The sequence below is a fragment of the Rosa chinensis genome, chromosome 5 (genome assembly GCF_002994745.2).
Source record: "Rosa chinensis cultivar Old Blush chromosome 5, RchiOBHm-V2, whole genome shotgun sequence".
NCBI lineage: Eukaryota > Viridiplantae > Streptophyta > Magnoliopsida > Rosales > Rosaceae > Rosa > Rosa chinensis.
This window is the reverse complement of record NC_037092.1, coordinates 41984883-42006526: the sequence shown is the minus strand read 5'-3', so window position 1 is coordinate 42006526 and position 21644 is coordinate 41984883. Positions and strand designations below refer to the sequence as shown.

General features: G+C 38.2%; 3 protein-coding genes and 1 long non-coding RNA gene across 4 annotated transcripts; 2 read left to right on the top strand and 2 right to left on the bottom strand.

The window, feature by feature from the left end:
• The first annotated feature begins 1080 nt into the window (after nt 1-1080).
• On the top strand, nt 1081-1929 carry LOC112203855 (NAC domain-containing protein JA2L). The gene has a single exon (XM_024344764.1). The coding sequence runs from the start codon at nt 1081-1083 to the stop codon at nt 1927-1929; it is 849 nt and encodes a 282-aa protein (XP_024200532.1).
• Nucleotides 1930-2345: 416 nt separating this feature from the next.
• Nucleotides 2346-4033, bottom strand: LOC112203854 (wee1-like protein kinase). Its single transcript, XM_024344763.2, has 2 exons — nt 3171-4033; nt 2346-2707 (listed from the first exon to the last, which is right to left on the bottom strand). Exons 1-2 carry the CDS (start codon nt 3360-3362, stop codon nt 2612-2614), a joined length of 288 nt encoding a protein of 95 aa, XP_024200531.2. The 5' UTR covers nt 3363-4033; the 3' UTR covers nt 2346-2611.
• Nucleotides 4034-8024: 3991 nt separating this feature from the next.
• LOC112165362 lies at nt 8025-9413 on the bottom strand. Its single transcript, XR_002922813.2, has 4 exons — nt 9144-9413; nt 8900-8966; nt 8648-8720; nt 8025-8411 (listed from the first exon to the last, which is right to left on the bottom strand). It is a non-coding gene; the product is annotated as an uncharacterized LOC112165362 (long non-coding RNA).
• Nucleotides 9414-15058: 5645 nt separating this feature from the next.
• LOC112203853 lies at nt 15059-16102 on the top strand. Its single transcript, XM_024344762.1, has one exon. The coding sequence runs from the start codon at nt 15059-15061 to the stop codon at nt 16100-16102; it is 1044 nt and encodes a 347-aa protein (XP_024200530.1).
• The last annotated feature ends 5542 nt before the right edge of the window (nt 16103-21644 follow it).

Below are 21644 nucleotides of genomic sequence, written 5' to 3'. Positions count from 1 at the left end.
AATCGATGGTTGTTATTTTACCGAACAACTTCAGCGACTTAAATTGAGAAATAAGTTGTTTAATCCAAGGTTGAACTCGAGGCCAAACTGGGCCTATATTGCACGAGGTCACCAGCCTTACCCAAATGATTGCTTCGCTGCTCAGAAAATTCTTTGGTTTAGTTCAGTATTTTTGAGGCTCTAAGTTTGATTTTGTGTCCTGATTAAGTCGCAAGCTTTTCAAAAAATTCATCTTTTACGGTAATGGTACACAAAATGAAATGGTTTTTCCTATCTTGGTATGGTAATTGTGACATTCATTTCGATCATGTGGCTTTGTACATTACAGCGTGACTGTATCAGGAATTTGTGTTGATTGTTTGACTTGTTTCCGTGACCAATTAGGATTAGGATTAACCTCCCTCTGTTTATAATAAATAAATAAAACCCCCGCTCGTCTCTCCTCTCTTCTCTCTCTTAATTCTCCAGTTAGGGGCTGATCTCAGTTTCTGAGATTGTATTAGCTTTCCTTGTATTACTTGTTTGAGTTTAATAGAGAACTTTCCTTGAATAAAAAAAAAAATTTTTAAAAATTCTCCAGTTTATTTGTGACCGTTGCAAACAAAACCGCATTTGAAAGTGTTCCAACTCCGTTTAGGATTATGATTAGCCTCTTTATAAAACCCACTAGTCACTCTTCTCTCTCAAAAAAAAAAAAAAAAAAAAAGAGTGACGAGTGGTGGCGATTTAAAAAAAAAAAAAAAAAAAAAACTAATTCTTTTATTTGTGACCGTTGCAAACAAAACCGCGTGTGAACAGAACCGCGTTTGAGAGCAATTCCAACTCCGTTTAGGATTAGGATTAGCCTCTTTATAAAACCCACCCCCCCCCCCCCACGAAGACTCTTCACTCTGCTCTCTTCACTCTTCTCTCTTCTCTCTTCTCTCTTCAATTCTCGGAGAATTCCCGAAACCCTAGTGTTTTGGTCTCTCTGAAATTCTTTCCTTCCCGAAACCCTAGTTTTTTGGTCTCTCTGAAATTGTTTCCTTCCCGAAACCCTAGTTCTTTTTTCTCTCTGAAATTCTTTCCATTTCTGCAATCATGGCAATTCTCTCCAACAAACTCCCAGTCGGGGTCAGGTTCCTTCCCACTGACCAGGAACTGCTCGATTACTATCTCCGCACAAGGATCGCCATGGGTGACCAGTTTCGCACCGATTTCGTCGCCGATTGTCCTCATTTCTACGGAGACAAGGAGCCCTGGGTTGTCTGGCAGATCTACGGCGGCGGTGAGTCCAAGAAAGTGGAGGATGAAAACACTCTCTATTTCTTCACCCATCGGAGAAGGCTGAGTCCCACCGCCAAGAGATTTGATCGGAAAGTGGGTTCCGGCACTTGGAGTGGTCAATATTCGAGAGAAGTTGAGGATGATGGTGTTGTTATTGGGCTCAAGCGGGACTTTCGATACGAGGGCGGTTGTGACGAGAGTCACAACGACGCCTGGTTGATGCAAGAGTTTCAGCTTGATGATGATTCGGATTTGGTACTGTGCTCTCTGAGAAAAAATCCTAGAAAGGGGAGCAATACCAGAGTAGTTAATGATAGAAAGAGAAAGAGCATTCCACAACCCAGAAAGCCAAAATCTAAAAGGCAGAAAAACGGAGGGACTTGTCATCAGGAACAAGGCAGCAGTACTGTTCATCCCAATTACGAGTTGCCCTATCCACAAATGGATGTTCATCCCAATTACGAGTTGCCCTATCCACAAATGGATGATCTAGATTTTTCATTTCCTGAGATTTATCCAGATCTGTTTGTTGATGATGGGCGTGATTTATTAACCATGGATGAATTGCTTGGAGAAACCCCAGTTTGGGAGGAGGGCAACAACTTCAATTTGGGGGAGGAGGGCAACAACTTCAATTTGGTTACAGGAGTACCACTTCTTTGATAATCTGGTTAGAGGAGCTAGGAGTACCACTTCTTAGATAGTTCATTTTAATTTTTTACTCCTTCATGTATCTAATGTACATTTTTTTCCATTCTTAAACCCAGTTAATGGGTTATACACACTACTTTGTAAATCAATTTCTATCGAATGAAATCAACATCACATTGGTTCTTCTCTCTTTAGCTGTGCAATTGTTTTTCAATATCAAATTTGTTTTTCACTTGGTTACTTAATTCCTATTTCTGTCACACATCAGAGGAAACTGTCCTGTCAAACAGCAAATATAAAGAAAACTCCACTTTACAGGACTCTCTGTCACACAACTAGCTGCAATGAGAATTAAATGAATGACAGAAGGTTTCAACTCGCAATTTGGTCCTTAATAGGATCATAGAGGTGCATCTCCAATCCAAATCTGTAGAGAAGGCACCCAACAAAGGCTTTAGACTTTTCCATTACCAGTAAAATACTCGAGTCCATGACCAAGGAATCCTCAGGATTCATAAAAATTGCACCGCATTAGGAGGAAAATTAGGTGCATATTAATACATGAGGGAGAATTATAGATACAAAATTGGCCATTCACATACTTCTGCCTATTTTACTGGGCTGGCAGACACAAAAGGATGACATATACTATAATACAATACCCCAATCTCTTCAATTCGCAATCGTGGTTGTCCTAGGCCCATGCATTTTTTAGCACCCTGTGGAACATTAGATTTTCAACCAACTCTTTAGCTGATGGTCTGCAGACTGGATTTGGATCCAACATGGCCTGATAGATTCAAACAATATGATGCAATCAGCAACTCCATCACATGTCCTTTTTATTTGACCAAACCAACTTAAGAAAAGCAGGATACTAGGTGCATCTTTCCTTTGAAACAGATTTCTTATGAAATAAGCTTACTGGATCCAACATTACTACTTATGAAACACATATTCAGAGTTTCTTAGCAATTCTTTCTATCTTATATCTACTTGCAATTTCAGAAAACCATACTACATGAAAGATATTACTGTGAATCTATGATAAGGGGTGGTTTTGATCAACAAACAACATTTTCATCTCCCATTTGAAGATAAGGAAAGAGAAGCTGAAAACTTTTGTTTATGCATTTCCCCATTTCACATATACTGAAGAACACGTTCATTCATAAGCAGAAGAACTACATAAGTGACAACTTCACAGTTATAAAGCACAGCCAACAACTAAAGGAAAAGAAAACATAGAGTACCTTGAGCAAGTTCTGAAGTTGCAAGGAGTGACCAGGAAGCAGTGGCAATTTTCCTTTCTTAAGATTTAAGGTTTGAGGTCCTTCTTCCGGTAACGGTGAACCTCTAATAGGCTCATACATAGCAACTCCCAATGAGAAGATATCAGCCTTGTCAAGATCGTCATGTTTCTCATTCAGGATCTCTGAAGGCATATAGCGAGCATCACCCTCTTCAATTGGTAGGCTTTTATCAAGTAGTGTTGCACATCCAAAGGCACCCTTTGTTGGGTGCCTTTTTTGGAGAAAAAAGAAAGTAAAAGGTTATGCATCTAGTCTAAACTTTAACCATATTCCATAACAATCATTTTCCACTTTCAAGAGAGAGAGAGTGAGGGAGAGAGAGAGAGAGAGAGAGATAATCATTAACAAAGCCCTTCATCACCTTCTTTCAAATCAACACAATATCCAAATTGGTGTGATTGAACTGAAATTGGACATATAGCTTATTTGGTTTTCGGTGATAGGTTTATAAGATTCTAAGGCTCATTATATTGGTCCTTAGCTTGGAGTTGAATGACTGTGCCAATTGATTTGGGAATTCAGCATACTTATCTCGATTAGCTAGCAGATTTACTTCCCTCTGAAAGGGTATACATTCAATAGGTCCTAAATTTATCACAACCATCTTCTTTGCACAGTTGCACCCAAATTTGTATAGTCTCTGCATTTCATAACAAATCTATGTTAATAAAACTAATGACAAACAACAATAGTAAAGTATGAATGACTGACTGTATTTCTCATCATAACAGTCAATGCACCTAAAATCCCACAACCAAATTCAAAATCCAATGTATGGGGAAGTGATATATTTGAGTTATAACAAAGAAAATGTTTACTGTAAGTTGAAGTCTGAGTCTTACAATCAAAATGTCAACAAAGGTTTCCACAGGTATCAACTTCCTCTCAACTCAGTTATAACTGGCACCAAGTAATTACTAAGAAAATCGTTTGATTCGATTGTTATCCAGAAGAAAGTTCTTCTTAGTCCATTCTTCTAAAATCCCTTTTAAAGATTGTTACTTTGATGGGGCTTAAGAAAAATGAAAGCAGATGAAATTCCTAGCCGTAGATGAAGCAAAGAGTCCATAGTTGAAGGCCAATTGAAAAGTTTATTTGCAATAGCTTGAACTAACTCAGTTCTTCTTGCAACATTCATTCACTGATTCCTCCCTAAAATTCAATAAAAATAAATCACTGAACAAAACCATCCCACACTACATTGAACAACCAAACTTCTCTAGACATTTTCAATGGTGCAGAGCCTACATGCTAGCTTATGAGGACAGTATCAATTTTACTATCAAAATCCTACCCAAAACCAATACCCTACTATTCAAACAATTCATATTGATAAAAATCCAAACGTTAACAAAAATTAGGGAAAAAAATAAAACCCAGTTCCATAGTTGTAGATTAAGCTTGAAAGTTATGAACTTTGAGTTCAGTAACCATTTTTATATAAGTTCTAGGAAGCAAAAAACCCACAAAACCCAGTACCATACAAAAATCAAAACAATAAAAAAAAATAATAATAATAATAAAAAATAAAAATAAAAAACCTTGAAAAAGGGTTGGACATAAATTGATGATGAAGGTCAACAGCCATGATATTACCCAGGTCGTTTAGAATCGCCGCCGTTTCTGTCTCCATCGCTGCAAGCTCTGTTTTGGTTAAGCAGCTCAAAACTTGAAAGCTGCGAGGTCGTTTCCTTAGCTCTCTCTGTCGCTCTCTACGGCTCTATTCCATCAAGCCTTCCCATTATTGTATATAAAAAATAAAATGAGTTGTTTCGCAAATGAAATTGAGTTTTTAATACCAATGCTTCACAGCTGTGCAGGCAAATAACATTTACCTTGAAACTCTCATTGGAGATTGACTTTCCAACAGAATCAAAGAAATGTTGTACTCCTGCTAAGACGAACTTGTCTCGGATGGCTGAAGCCAGAAAATTCCATGACATTTCCTACCATGCTTCCAATGGTATGCCCGGCAATATAAACGACGAAAAACTTGTAACAGGTGTATTGCAAACTCAACTTTTATCAATAACAACAAAAGTGAAATAAGCAGTCTAACCAGACTTTCTAAATAAGTTGCAAAAGTAATCAATTAATTTGAGGTTTGCGATACTCGAAGTTTGAAAGACAATCATGAAGAAAGATACAGAGTGTTTATCAGCTTGGAGACTCACGATGTCTTGCAGGTCTAAGAATAACATGAAATTTGAAGTAGATTTGTGGACATTTTACTTTATAAAGGTGATTACCAAAAAGAAAATGCTTCAGTCTAAGATAAGATTGGCTTACTCTTTCAGTTCAGGGGAGTGTCCTTTTACATGAAAAATCTCATTCTGCAACTAATTTGGCTGCTTCATGAGGCTTCATGATAGCCACATTCTTTCTAATACTGCAAAAATCAAAACATAAGCATAAGAGTAACACGCCACATTTTTTCTAGTAAGATTCAGCCCCAATTATTCAGTTTCAGTTATTCATTAATATGCTCAAATATGAAAGAAAGAATTCAGTATTATTATTACCTCCATTGCAATAATCCATTGGGAGCAATTTGATCCATATATACCACAAAGATCTTCCTGCAAGCATTGAAACATATAAAAATCCAATATTTTTCTTTTGTTTACAAATGTAAGTAACTGGGGACTTGACTTACAGGATTTAGCACACATGTTCTTCTGAGGTTTGAGTATCAACTGGTTCATACATAAGCAACACGGCTATTTAGGTCTTTCCACAACCAGTTTCCAGATACACAATTATGTTCTCCTCCAAAGCTTTCTTTCACAATTAAATGATACCTTCAAAAGCAACACATAAAAACCAATAAACAAAACAAAAAGACCCCACATGCAATGTATATTCATTCTCTTTGACCCATTTTGGGTCTAGAAATTAGGCATGCAATCATGTGATCGGGTTTTGCAACCAAAATATTGCAAGACTGGAGCAAAATCAATATGCTGATATCGTGCCTGCAGTCAGAAGAATAAAAAAAAAGACTGAAATTTGATCTCAATCGGGTACAAAATTCAACAATCCTAAGGTTATTTTCTTCAATCTCTGAGAAGATTGGGTAAAACAAAAAGGGAAGAGGAAACCCTTGATGGCGGCGGCGGCGACACCGACCAATTACTGCTGCTGAGTCTGATACTGCATAACAGTAAATGTCGATCTTGACAAAGGCTTCCCGAAGACAGAAAGAGTTGGCAATTTTGCTTATACTGGGAAAGAATTTGGCCTGAGCCGGAGAAAGATGAAATTTGACAGCGATTTGAGAGAGAAATGGACGGGAGCGATAGAGAAGAAAGAAGATCGGCGGTCGCAGAAGAAGGCTTTTATACCTAGGACAGAAAAGCAGGCTAAAATCATAATTTCACAGTGACGGCCCAGCTCGACAGGCACTGTTCATAAGCCGATGAACAGTGCGTTGAGAATTAGTATATAGTAAATACTAGAAATGTTATCCGCGCTTTGCTGCGGAACTTGTCACTGTGCACAACTTGCTCCAAATTCATTTGACATTAAACCACTCTATCATGATAATGTTCAAAGCGAGCAAAACAATGCAGATAACATATTCCAAATTCATTTGACATTAAACCCAAAAGCACTTTCATTTCAGAGACATTCCCAAACACACACTTACTACCTCTGTGGTACAAAACAACTAAATCCATCTAAACCAATCTGAATACTGAGTATAGACCATAACTAAACTCAAGAATTTTAGGACCTTCTGTGTTCCAATACACCCCAAAGGTCTAAATAGAGAAAATGAAACACAACAGGTTTGCGAACTTGCTTCAGCCCTTGAAGGTTTGTCTCTAAATCTCTATTTAGAGAAAAAAAAAAATTTAAAAATAATAATAAAAAAAAAAATAGAAGCCCTTGCAGAATATAATTCCAGAAAAATTCCATTAAAGTGATTCTGTTACATGATTTTGATGAATGAATGACATGAGTATTTGAATAACAGAACTATTAAAAGCAAGATGATGCTTCACTGAATTGATAAACATATTGAAGAGATTCATCTAACCGCATCTAGTCTCAACCAAAATTCAACTATAATCAGTAAACAGTCAAAATTTGACTCACAATTCTGCAGGGGTTAGGCTCCAAAATTGAGGCAAATCCTTGCAAGCTAACCACCTTCAGGGATTCCACAATCACACTGCATAAAATGAAGCATGTATATAAACAATAGACACATAACATCCGACACTAAGACAAATCTCAATTATCACATATAATTATGATTGATGGCAAGTTATCTTACAAACAGAATGCAAATATATACAAACCGTTTCAAATTGATTTCTGTGAGATATTGCTGCCTTTATATACTTGTTTATGACTAAACCATTTCTAGATATGAATAGAACACTAATTCAATTCCAACCAGACTAAACAACAATTTCAAAGCAACATCAAGTACTGGCCAAGATGTTCCATTCCAATTAAGATTTGGCTAGCAGGAAAGCTGATGCTTCTTTCGGTTACTAACATTGTGAAACTGAACTAAAAGTCAACTCCAATGTTTCCGGTTAGGTCTAAAGTGAAATTGAAAGAAATGTGTAAGTCATGCTATTCTTTGTTCAAATTTAACATTGAAACACAAAAATAGTCAAATACATAAATGGAGGGTGTAGTTTACAATGAAAATTAATGAAGTCTACATCTTTGTGTTTTAATGATCTGAATGATTTCAATTGAAACATTTGTGTTATCACAGATGAAGTTTGGACCTTAGGTTATGTTAGAGCTCTACTTGGCTGGACACGATGATGGTTATCACTTAATAAGGCCATTAGATATATGGTTATCATATTATGCAAGCTGATAGTATTCTTGGATTATAGAGTTTCACAATCTAAACAAAATTGAAGATCCCAAATTCATTAAAGCCACCCAAAACTGCATGTATCAAAATTTAAAACCAATAAACCATAAGAAGCTTACCTGGAGCTCAATCCTTCAAAGATCTCTGATTGCTCAATCAAATCCCCCAATTTGATCAAATGGGTGCCAGCTCAATCGGATATTCCTATTTGTTCAAATGAGCTCAATTTCTCCAAGAAAAACTATCACCAGCTCCGTCTCTGTGAAAAGGAAAAACCATCTTTATTCTCTGAAGCAACATTTATCCATGACTCTCACAACATGGGAGAAATGTTGCTTCAGAGAATAAAGATTGTTTCATCACTCAATATATATATATATTACATATTCTAACCATAGCCAGAGTTTTGAACTTATAGAAATGTCTATTCATCCAATTAAGTAACCAAATCTATTACACTCACTCACCCACAAAAACCGATAAGAAAGCAAGAAGAATGGAATTATACAGAAAAATTTCGCTTTCATACCACATTGCAAAATAACCAATCAGATACCGAATAAGTGCTTACCAATGCTGATAAGCAAAGCAGAGAACCCCTTCATAGCCACATAATATCCAACATAGAGTTTCCCTCTCTGCATCTGTAGTTGTCAACAGAAACAAACCCAAATTAATCCCAAAAGCTCCAACATTCAAACCAAATTCAGATGCAATTGAACTCATAATTGTAACCTGCGCAATTGAAAGACTTTTGTTTAAAATGAAAGGATTGAAATGAAAATATTAAGGAGGATCGTGACTCAATTCAATGAGTACTTACCAATGCCAGTGAGCTGAGCAAAGCAAAGAACCGCTTGTTCTTTGCCAATCCTCCCTTGAATATCTTTCTGCACAAAAAGAATGATGGAACCCATTAGCCTATTTCCTGCAATCACCTTAGCTAGTCTCACTACCAAGAAGCAATCATAAAATAAAGTATTAATAAACACAGAATAGAAAACCTAAAAATGAATTCAACCCTCTCTGATATGAAATGAGAGAAGCTGATGAGAAAAAAGGAAGACCTGAATTCACCCCAAAACTAAGTAGCTTTGTTGTTTGATCAAATGTCTCTGATGAGAAAAGGAAATTGGGTGTTGATACAGAAGCATCTCCTAAGGTTCGTGATTCACTGATGAAATCAAGCAACATCGAGATTGTTGGGTTGTTACATGTGTGGTTGCAAGTGTTGCTGTACTTCTTCGATGTCGTACTGAGTGATGGCGATAGCTTCATAAACCAGGGCAGAAGGGAGGAAGAGAGAAACCAACAGGACAGAAGAATCCGATGGCCGTAGAAGAAAGAAGAAACTGATCATATTATAGCTCAGTGGCAGAACCGCAAAAACAATCTCAAATTAGGGCAAAAGCGTCATTCCATTTCGCGCCCCTAGGAACAGTGCCCATGAACAGTATCTCGCCTTTAGTATATAGTAAATAAATTGCAGGTGAAGTTTACGCTTCCTGAGACAAAATAATAATTACAGAGTTTAAGATACATATTAGCTTCTTTTTTTTTTTTTTCTCATTTTGATTTGTGAATTGTAGTGTAGGACATACTCAAACTAGATTTTAAGAGCTGAGTACTATAGTTGACCTTTTAGAATGACATTAAGAAGCAAACTAAAATCCCAGTAATAATCATTAGCAGAAGGTACAAAATGTAGGCAGAGTTTGTAAGTTTTGGTAGAGTAATATGATCTTCCTATTCTGACTCAAGTTCATACAGATATATTGAATTTTGAATTCCATAAGAAGGAGAAATTAAAAAAGAGAAGCATCGAATTTCACAAATTGAAAGTAAATAACCCTGAAAAGAAGGGAAAAAAAAAACCAGACTTGCATCCCTTTAATAGATTCTTAGTTTGAAATATGGTTCAGTCTTATCTAGCAACTAATACAGATTGTTGGTGTCGTTTAATAGATGTCTAGTCCTTGAAATGATGTATACAATCACACAAACCAAAGTATAATACAATTGTTTTAGTGTCAGATTTTATGCAAACTATATCTGTGCATGTTCTTTGGTTCAAAACAATTGATAACATAATTCAAAGGTGATCACAAACCAGAGCAGAAATATCCTAACTAACCATAAAGCAAAGAGTCCTGCAATCCAAAATGCATTTATGGCAAGAATGCAACTCTTTTTTCTGCCCCTTAGTTTGAGAAAATATTCCATTTTGAGGCAGAAAGGCATTCAAACAATAAACTAACTGTCGAGCCATCTCACAGGCTCTACGTGATATCAATGAATTTGAAATGAAGTATATTTGTAATCCAAAACAATTCAAATTGTTTCACTTTGAACTTCTTCCATCATATCCGATATTGTTTCACTTTGAACTTCTTCCATCATATCCGATATTATATTAATTATGAGAACCTTTAGTTACAATCGTTAATAACGACATTTTAGACAAAAGCAAGAGCCAAAGCAAACCGCCAAATGTAATCAAACTTAAACTGCTATGGAAAGGTAAAGAACTTAAACTTTGCAGAGTAAAGACCTTGAAGACTCGCGCACAAAACAAATGAGCTAAAAGACATTTTTGAGTATATTACATATTGGAGTTAGTAGGCGCTCTAGGGCAAGAGCCAGAGAGCTGTCAAAAGAAACCAGATGGGAGGCCTTTGCTTAAAGATTTCATTTTTCAAAAATCAATGTTCTAAATTTTCAAATTTGCAGATAAAAACTTTCCTTTTGCATATTTTAAGAGAAAGCTAGCTTTGGCTAAGATGATACACGGAAATGGCAATTGGGCAGTGTCAGATTTTCTTTAAAAACAACAACATAAACTGCAGGAGCTGTCAAAAATCTAGCTTTGTTGCTCATCTCCTTGGGGAAATGAAAGTGCAATTTCATCCAAAAAAAAAAAAAATTACCTTTGAGATGTGCCATTTCAACCGCACATTCCTTAAAGGTCCCAATCAAAGTTGTCTAATATTGATGAGATCATGCGAAAATTCTAAGCTTATTGTTTTACAGATCTCTAAGAGAAATTTCCCCACATTACTTCTAAGCTTACTGTTTTACAGATATTAAGAATCGTCTACAGAATCCACAAATCTAGAAAACCAACTAAACAATTCCATAAAAGAGCCATAATCCGATGAGTAGATAACGATTGTAAACAACTGTGAAACTACTTGCAGGATACAATTATGTTTTTGACTGGAAACACCACACTAATTCAGCCTCAATTATTTCAATAATGGAAAACTGAAAACAACAATACTCATAAAGTGAAACGCAATAACAATAATAGCAAGCGAAACCTGCAAACAAAATCAATAAGAACCCAATATCCAAGTATTCAATTTTCAAGCATCTAATCATTGACCAATCAAATATACAACCCAGAAAAAAAAATTCAAATCAAATTCTCACAAAACCACAAATACCTTCCACTTGTGTTGTTTTAGTCAAGAGCTTCCGGTTTGTCTCTTCTCCTTCTCTTCCTTCTTCCCGGGTTCTCTTCTCCCTTTCTTTCATCTCGCCTCTTTCTCTGGACAGAAGAACACAAATTTCATTGCCCAAAAATTAAAAAGAGCAAAAATTCAGAAAAATAGAAACAAAAACTGCAATCAATGACACCCAGCAGTTTACTACACCAATCATCGTAAACATGGTCATCAAACAAAACTAACGACTCCAAAACAATGATCATAGTATCAAAACAAACAATCAACAACCTCTTCCAACCCACTATCAAATAACAATTCCATAATGTGAAACACAAATAACATAGATAAAGCAAACAGTAAGCAACGACAAAGCAAACAAATGTATGTAAAACACATCAAATTCGTCTACAGCCGAATGGAAATGATGACGTTGCACAAATTGCCCAACGTCAATGAAGTTTGAACAATTCCAACCTACTATCAAAACAATGTGCCAGCAATGAACTACAAATTTTCATCCAATGTCCTAGTATGGTCAAAATACAAACATCATTGTCCTCTCACCACAGTGTTTGGTGATCAGTAAAAACACACAAGAAAGACAAAAGATTGAGAATAGAAACCTGAGCTGATTTGCAGAGGAGGAGTCCGAGATTTAAACAAACCAAGTCAAGTTCATGATCAACCAAAGAGTCTCTTCGTCTTCAATCCCAGGTCAATCTTCACTACTGTGCAGCAATGATGGTGGCTTTGTGCTCGTCTGGGTCCGCTCTGGTTTTGAAGCTTCTGGGTCGGCTCTGTTTTGGAAGCTATGGTCCTGTTCTTCCTGCTCACAACTCTCTCTCTGTTGCTCTTTTTTGTAGTGATTTTTGGGTTTTGAGACTTGGGTGTGAGGGAGGGATTACAGTAGAGGGCTCTAGAAGAGAGAAGAAGATCCATCAATACAAAGATCTCAAAGGAGGGCAGAACAGTCTTTTCCGACCCCATGCACTGTAGCTCTTATGAACAGTAAAACAGTGCAACTCACGTTTAGTATATAGATCGAGAATATAAAAAAGAATCATCAAGTCACATTAATTATGGCAAGCTGAGTGAAACAATTGACAGGTAGGGCTAACATTCCAGACCGGAAACAAAACTAGTAAGCTGCTCTAAGGTTTTGATTTCTGTGTGGGCTTCAATGTGTAAATGTATTGCAGAGCTATGATTCTTCGTGGACTGTAGTGGCTACACATATGGAAAACATCTTAAAGTGGTAGTTGCAGAATCATGAAAATTTTATCACCTCGGCCTCCAAATTAAGTCTACTACACTGACGTAAATATCTTGTTCTCATCGCCAATGCAAGATCATACGGTTGACCCCTTTCATCCGATCCCCCTGCATAACTAATATAACAATGATAAATTATGTACATGACAAATCGAGACTGCTGCCTCATATCCATTCCTGGTTAATAGTTTACTAGCAGTTGCATTCACCTGTAGGAACTGAAGTGGAGCTGAAATAGGATAATGACATGTGTTGAGCTTGTCAACCCCTCCAAATGAAGATGACGCTTGATCTCCATAGGCTGCGTTGTTTGCACCAAAGGTCAAACTGATGAAGGGAGAAGGATACGAGTATAATGAGAGAAAATAATGTAATTGTCATGCGTAATGCAATAAGAAGAATTCTTGCTTCCTCAAGAACAATGGAAGATTATGTTTGAACTCAATGCCAGTAGAGTCCACAGCAGCAGATCTAAAAGCACTTATAAGAACAATGAAATAAATTAGGAAATAATATAGATTCAAGGGTCACGAAAAACTACCTATCAACGTCTGTATCAAAGATAATTCCCAAATGAGCCTTGTTATCAAGGACTGCTGGGGTGATAGCTTTCATGGCTATATTTTCCTCTGGGTTTGGAATGTGGTTCAGAAACTTAGCTAATACGAGAACAAGTTTTTGTCAAATAATCAGGAGTTAGCTAGAGTTCAGTATTACCATCTGGCTCCAAGAACTGACAGCCAGAAGTGACTGTCCCAAGAGGTTCGAGCACTTTTACCTGACATCATTGAAACAAAAATTATATGATCAACTTAATTGAGTACTCTATACATCACATCAGTTCATATAGCCCACAGTCTAATCAAATAAGAATTGGATGCAGGACATAAAGCTAAATTTTTTCCAGCATAAGGCTTTGATGCATGTAATTAGGAAGAAGAAATTAAAGAAATGGATGAAGACAAACTTGTTCAGTGAAAGCGAAAACTTTGTTTTTTTTTTTTTTTTGAAGGTACTCTTGTACAGCACATGTAGTACTGAACTACTGATAAGCCTCCATTCAATGCATTTGGCTCCCAAGTAGCATCTCAAAGGAAGAAAACAGATCAATCACCATTGGCATGACAAAAAGCCAGTAAGCTTTCTCAATGCCTTTCACTGATGAAACCTTCTAAGATTTCTTTAAATGCACCGAGAATCTTACGAAAGTATCCAAAATTGTTTACTAATTAGAGAGGCCAGATTCAAAATTACTGAAACTCAATTGTTCAGTAGTGTAGTGCACTACAGCTGCGGCCATAAAGTTACGCAGTGGGGTCTCAAAGTGTGCAGCCAACATCTAATTAGCACCATAAACTTATTTAGACATTTTTTCTTCGGCAGTCAAATGTGAACAGTGGGTCTCTGGAAAACCTTTTACTGCTATAATTTTTGGATTTTTCAATCAGCAAAGGAGGAAGGTGTTAAAATAGACAGATATCAAACTTAGCATTCCATCAAGAAAAAAATAAGACGCTTTCTATTGCGTACATTAAATTGACTCACAAATGATTGTAACAAGAAAATATGCCCGCACTTTGCCGCATGACTTACTATTATTACAAATAAAACCGCTTGTATAGACAAATAACTATATTTAGGAGTGTGTAACAATTATCAATTTCTGTCGTTTTAAGTGATCGTTAACTAACAATAATCAAATGAAGTTTTCAGTTTCAAACAAATCTTTCACATGTTCATTTAATACCTCATACAACAGACCTGGCTGCATGATGTCTCTGCTAGGGTTTCCTCGAATCCCAATTTCCCTTCATCAGTTTTGAGGATCTGTTCGGGTTTCGATATGTCGACGAAGCCTGCCATCTGCCCTTGGTCATTCTTGGATGTGAATGCTACTGCACCCCCACGCTCCTACGCTTCAGCGGCTGCGCAAACAGTTATTCCCATCGCGAATCTTCCTTTGCCGGTGATCCATGAGGGTAAAACAACTGTCACGATCTCTGAAGATGGGTACCAATCTGGACTGGAGAAGTGTAAGCACATGCTCTTGGGTCAGTTATACCTGACTCCCCAAGATAAACCCTACACTCCCTCAGATTTGTACAAGAAGTTATGTCTACTTTGGGGTGATATTGGCCATTGGCGCATCATTCCAATGGGGAAGGGATACTTCTCCTTTGCTTTTTCTTCTGAGGGGGCTCGCGCGCTTATCCGTATGGGAGAAAGGTTCAATTGCTCTTAAACCTGGGATACTCAGATTCATGCGTTGGACGCCGAACTTCTCTCCAGCGAACCAGAAAAACACAAATGCTCAGGTTTGGGTACAATTATGGGATCTTGGCCTTGAATTTTGGGAGCCGATTACTTTGTTCCAGATTGCTAATGGGATTGGAGTTCGTGTAAAAATTGACCAGAATACTTTGGAGAGAAAATTTGGTCTTTTTGCTAGGGTTTTGGTGGATATTGATTTATCTTCTGATCCTCCACAGGAACTAGCAGTTCGTCGCACAAATGGGGAGACTGTGGTTATTGAGGTTGGTTATGAGAAGCTTCCTGACCTTTGTTCCCATTGTGGCAATGTGGGTCACAAGGTTCCTGCTTGCAAGCTTGTGCAAATGCCAAACGCTACCCAAGTGGTGGTGGAAGCTGGTCGAGGACGATCAAGCCAACCCCGGCGCCGTCGACGTAAAAATAAGCAGGTTTATGTTATTAAGAATGGAGAGCAGGTGGATAAGGGGAAGATAACTATCATTGATTCCACTCCTCCAAACATTCCTGATGATGGTGAGGGTCCATCCTTTGCGTCCCCTCCTCCTTTGGATAAAGGAGATCACTCTTCTGGCCCTAATCTTATCCAACCAGTGGAATTGGGTGAAACTGCGCTAGTGCAGGTAGACGTCGTTGGCTCTGCCATTGAGCACAATATTGTTATTGATCAGCTAAGGCCTGAGATTCCTAAAGTAGCTCAAACAGACTCTGCTGTAGGGATTGTTTTGGAGGCTGCTTTGGAGGAGTCTGAGAAGAGGAAGAATGATCAGGCCATCAACGGTTCAAGTGAAGAGGCTAATGTGGATGCTATAAATTCCGGTACGGAGGTTTCAGATGCTGGATCTGAGTCTGATTCAGATCCTTCTCCTAACAAGAATGCCTCTTCTGTCCCTATCAATAGTTGGTATGAGGAAGTTGAACGTGAACCTGAATTCACAGTGGTTGTTTTTAAGTCTCGACATAAATCATCAAGAGAAGCTTCTAAAGTTGAAAACCGTGAAGCTTACATTCGCCGCTTTAAAGATACTTCTCAATGAAAGTGATGTATTGGAATTTACGGGGCATCGGTAATGAGCCCACTCAAAATGCTCTAAAGAAATTTGTACAGGATCATAGTCCAGAGGTTTTATGCCTTTCAGAACCATTTATGGATTTGGCTTCTATTCCAGCTTCTTTTTGGCGTTCTCTGAACTTAGTACATGTTTGCACAAATGATAGAGGGATGTCTCGGCCGAATATTTGGATTTTCTGTCAACGTTATCTCCATCAGTCCATTCAAGTCCTCTCCAGTACAGATCAGCAGGTTTCATTTTAGATTTCTTTGGATTCAGTTGTCACTGTCCTCACTGCAGTTTATGCTAAGACTACGATGGTTCACCGTCGTGGTTTGTGGCTTGATCTCGTTGATGTGATGAGCAGATTTGTTTATGGTCCATGGTCAGTTGTGGGTGATTTCAACGCTGTTTTAGGTTCTCATGAAAAGAAAGGAGGTGCGTCGGTTTGTGCCCGGTCATGTGAAGAATTTCAGGCAATGTCTGACATTTGTCAATTAGTTCATATTGATACCAAGGGTGCCCAGTTTACTTGGGCTCGTAGAAGAGGTATTCGGGGTAATGTGGAGCTACGCTTGGATAGATGCCTTGCAAATTTAGATTGGTTGGATGCTTGGGCTCAGTTTGAATGCTATACATTGCCACGCCTTTCTTCTGACCACAACCCTCTGATCATGTCTTTTTCAAAGGACCTTGGCCCACGTCAAAGTATTTTTAGGTTTCAAAAAATGTGGGTTGAACATAAAGAATTTAAAGCTTTTGTCAAGCAGTGTTGGGGTTCAGTTAACAACTTGGGATGCCCGCTATCGGTGTTGCAGCACAAACTTCGAGTTTTACGCAAGGCACTTAAGATATGGAATTGGGAGGTTTTTGGTGATATTCATCGAAAGGTGGAGGATGACCTTGCTGCTTTAGGCCAAATTCAGCACGATATTGCAACTTCAGGGGGTTCTGATGATCAACTTGCCAAGGAGAGTGTTTTACAAGCTAATTTGACGGAATCATTGCGTATCCGGGAGATGTTTTGGCGGGAGAAGTCTAGACAACGTTGGCTAGCTAAAGGGGACAGAAATAGCTCATTTTTCCATGCTATGTGTAGAGTACTCAAGGCTCACTCTTCCATTACTTTGTTACGTGAAGGGAGTCAGGTTTTTGATGATTGTGATTCCATTCAGAACCATATCCTTGATTATTATACAAATCTTTTTGCTTATGAGGAAGGTTGTCATGACACTGGGCTTGTTTCACGAGTTGCCCCTTCGTTGGTTACTAACGAAGAAAATGATCGATTAATTGCAATGCCTTCTTCAGATGAGATTTGGTCAGCTATTAAGTCTATGGATCCTGATAGTGCTTCGGGGCCAGATGGATTTACCGGTCACTTCTTTGTCTCATGTTGGGATATTGTTGGCCAGGATGTGGTTGCTGCGGTGCAGTACTTTTTCAGATTTGGTAATTTTCCATCTTCTTTCAATTCCAGTATCATAATTTTAATTCCAAAAGTTGATCATGCAGATTTTATTAAGCAGTTTCGCCCAATTGCTCTTGCTAACTTTGTTTTCAAGATCATTCCAAAGATTATTTCTCTATGATTAACAGAAATTGCCTATAGAATCATCTCCCCGCAGCAACATGCCTTCATCAAAGGCCGCAATATTTCAGATTGCATTCTTGCTACCTCAGAGTGCTTTAATTTGTTGGATAATAAATGTTACGGAGGTAATGTGGCGATCAAAGTGGACATCACCAAGGCTTTTGACACTCTTTCTTGGGATTTTTTAGCTCGTGTGCTGCGTGCTTTTGGCTTTCACCATGTTTTTGTGACTTGGGTGAGCAATCTATTGCGTTCAGCTAAATTATCTCTCCTTATTAACGGAAGGTCAGTTGGCTTCTTTTCATGTGGTAGAGGAGTTCGCCAAGGCGATCCTCTCTCCCCTTTGCTCTTTTGTTTAGCAGAGGAAGCTTTGAGTAGAGGCATATCTCATCTTAGGAATTCTGGGCAGTTACGCCTTATCTCTTCTCCAAGAGGTACTCAGGCACCTTCCCATGCGTTATTTGCTGATGATGTCATTGTCTTCTGTCGTGGTGATAGACGAAACCTGGCAGTGATTATGGATTTTATGGGAGAGTATGGGGTCAATTCAGGGCAAGTTATCAACAAGGCTAAGTCACAAGTGTTTATTAGCAAGCATCTTTCTCACAGGCACCATCTTATTGTAGACTTATTGGGTATTCCTCAAGGCACAGCTCCATTTACTTACTTGGGGGTTCCAATATTCAGAGGAAAACCGAAGGCTTCTCACTTCCAATTTATTGTTGACAAGATTCGTCTTCGGTTTTCAGGTTGGAAAGGTTCTTTATTGTCTATAGCCGGTCGGCTATAGTTAATTAGATTGGTTATGTCAAGCATGTTGGTGTACAGTTTTCAGATTTATGAATGGCCGGTCAACCTGCTTCGTCGACTAGAAGTTTGGTGTCGTAATTTCTTGTGGTCAGGTTCAACAGACAAGCGAGGAGTGCCTTTGGTTGCTTGGAAAACTTGTTGTGCTCCAATGGAGGAGGGAGGCTTGGGTCTGAAACAACTTGTTGTTCTTAATCGATCTCTTATTCTTAAGAAGGCGTGGGAGGTTTACTCTTCTCCCTCAGAAGGGTGTCGTTTTTTGAGAGATCGATTCTAGAAGAACGGGGTCTTACGTCGATCCTATGCAACGTCATCTATCTGGCCAGGTATTAAGAGATTTTGGCAACAAGTTCTTGAAAATGGGTGCTGGCTTCTTGGTTCTAATTCACAAGTTTCATTTTGGAAAGATAATTTTATTGGCCATCCCCTTGTGGATTTTTTTGGTGCTACTGCTAAGAATATGGAGCACAAGGTTTCAGATTTCATTCAGGATGGTAAATGGAATTTGCCTCTGTTATTGCAATTGCATTTTCCGAACTTGTGTGAGATCATAAAACATGTCCCAATTGCAATTAAGCCTCTGTCTTTCGATCACCTAATCTGAATGCCTTCAGCTTCTGGGGTGTTGACTGTAAAGGATGCGTATTCTTGTCTGTGCTCTCACCTTCCTCCCGTGGCATGGAGTAAATTCATTTGGTCGAAGTTCATACCTCCCCGTATGTCGCTACTGGCCTGGAAGGTGCTAAAGGGTCGGGTCCTTTCTGATGATTTTCTTCAAAAACGGGGGATATCGCTAGCTTCATGTTGTGTTCTCTGTCGGCAGCAAAGTGAGTCAATTGATCATATCTTTCTTTTTTGTCCTTTTACTTCTGCGATTTGGCATTACATGACTACCAATTTTGGCATCCGTGGCTTCCCCAATTCATTATTAAATATGTTGAATCTTGGTCTAAGCTCTTCTCGTAGTCCACAATTAAGGGAATTGTGGTCAGCATGCTTTGTTACTTCTCTTTGGTTTATTTGGAGTTCAAGGAATAAGATTAAATATGATGGCTTTAGAGTGAATGATGTTCGTGCCTGTTCTCTAATTTCTAGCCATATTATTTCATCAAGTAAGATAGCTTCGGGCTGCATGTTTAATTCCTGTGAGGAGCTTGTGGTGTTGAAGAAATTTGGGGTGCAATGTAAACCTCGTCGAGCTCCACGAATAATTGAAGTTAACTGGCATCCTCCTCCTTATGGGTATATTAAGGTGAACACTGATGGGGCATGGAAAACTAGCTCGAATAAAGCTGGCTATGGCGGGGTGTTTCGGGATTATAGAGGCAAGGTTCTAGGTGCTTTTTGTTCTAATTTGGACATTGCTAGTTCTGTTGCCGCTGAAGTTATGGCTGTTATCCAAGCTATTGAATTAGCTTGGGTAAGGGAGTGGAAGCATATTTGGTTGGAAGTGGATTCACAGTTAGTTCTTCACTTCCTTCGCTCTCCTACCTTAGTGCCTTGGCAACTAAGTGTAGAGTGGAGGAACTGCTTATACTGGATTTCGCAGATGGAGTTTCGCTCTTCTCATATTTTTCGTGAAGGTAACCGAGTTACAGATGCTTTGGCAAATGCAGGGATAAATTCACCGGGTTTGACGTGGTGGGACTTGCCCCCTGATTCGGTTCTCTCTTTTTGTAATAGCGATTGGTTGGGGCTTCCCAACTTTCGATTCTGTTAGTTTTCTTCGTTAGTTGCAAGTTATAGGTTGGTTTTTTGTTTCAGGTGGGCTATGATTTAGGCCCCTCCTACTTTACTATTCTTCTTTTCCTTTTTTAATAAATTATCCTCGCTTCGTCGGGGTTTAACCAAAAAAAAAAAAAAAAACCTCATACAACAACCCCGAAGCTCATTTGTGTACTGATCTGAAAGGTCATCACCTTCGTGCTTTGTAGAGTGGAAATTCCGTCCCTCCAGGCATGGAGTATGCAAGATTTGAAGAAAGTTTGAAGCTTATATATCAAGTTTCCCTTCTCAACTTCCTCAGTTGTCCAATAACTCGGCACTTCTGCTAGCAGTGGAAAAAAAAAAAGGGAATAAAAAAGAAGAAGAAGAAAAAGGAGTCCTTTAGTAACAACCTTCTATTCATTAATGATGCAGCATATCTTAAAAATAATTTCATATTTAATCATGTGTGCTTTTACCTTATAGCGTGAGAAGTTATCAGGGCAACCAAGTTTCATAAACTTCATGACTGATTCCTTTGTTTAGAAGTTATCAGTGCAACCAAGACCTGGAATCACAGATAATTCATTTATGCATCCTTCCCCATCCAGATTTGAGGTTGATGTGCACTTCCACAGTTGTCATGCACTGTAAAAGAAAGACTTGCTTACATATGTATACAATGACACAATTGCAGTCATTGGTATTGTGAAGCACATGATTTCCAGCATATATAACTGGTGCTTTATGTGGATAACAACTGTTGTGTTCCAGTATCAAAAGCATCATCTGACTGTCACATTAGATAAATGAATTTTGGTCATTGTCTACTCTTTGGCTGCCTAAGGAAGACGCTGGTGAGAGAAGAATCCCAAAGAAAAGATGTATCCAAAAGGCGAAAAGCCTGCAAAAGTAAAAGCACAACAGAAAACAACAATTACAGTATTAGATAACAATCAAGTCTTGCTAAGTAAGAATACCTGAAGTTTCAAAATAGAAATGCAAAAAGAAGGTAAAATGTAGTCGTCTGATGTTGAAGTCGCGCTAATATCTTGAACATGCTCATCAGTAAGTTTAGTTTTGATAATGTAATTCTCTTCTCGTTGGAATTTTTTTTTGGACAATGTAGATTGCCAGAAAATGGTTCTGCAACATAATATGCTTCTTAGTCAATTTACTCGCTGGTTTACCATCTTTAGTACCAATAGTACCAAATCTAAAAACCTGAAGTAAAAAAATAAGCAATGTGTTTAGAAAAAAAAATAATGAAAAAAAAAAACCTGTGTACAAATACTTGAATATGTGTGTGCACGTGTTCCATGGATCAACCAAGGAAAGAGAGTTGATTGGCATACCTGAACAAACTCTGATAGAAGCAAATCTTCCCATTGCTTGTTAACATGCCAAGGAGGATGAAGCAAT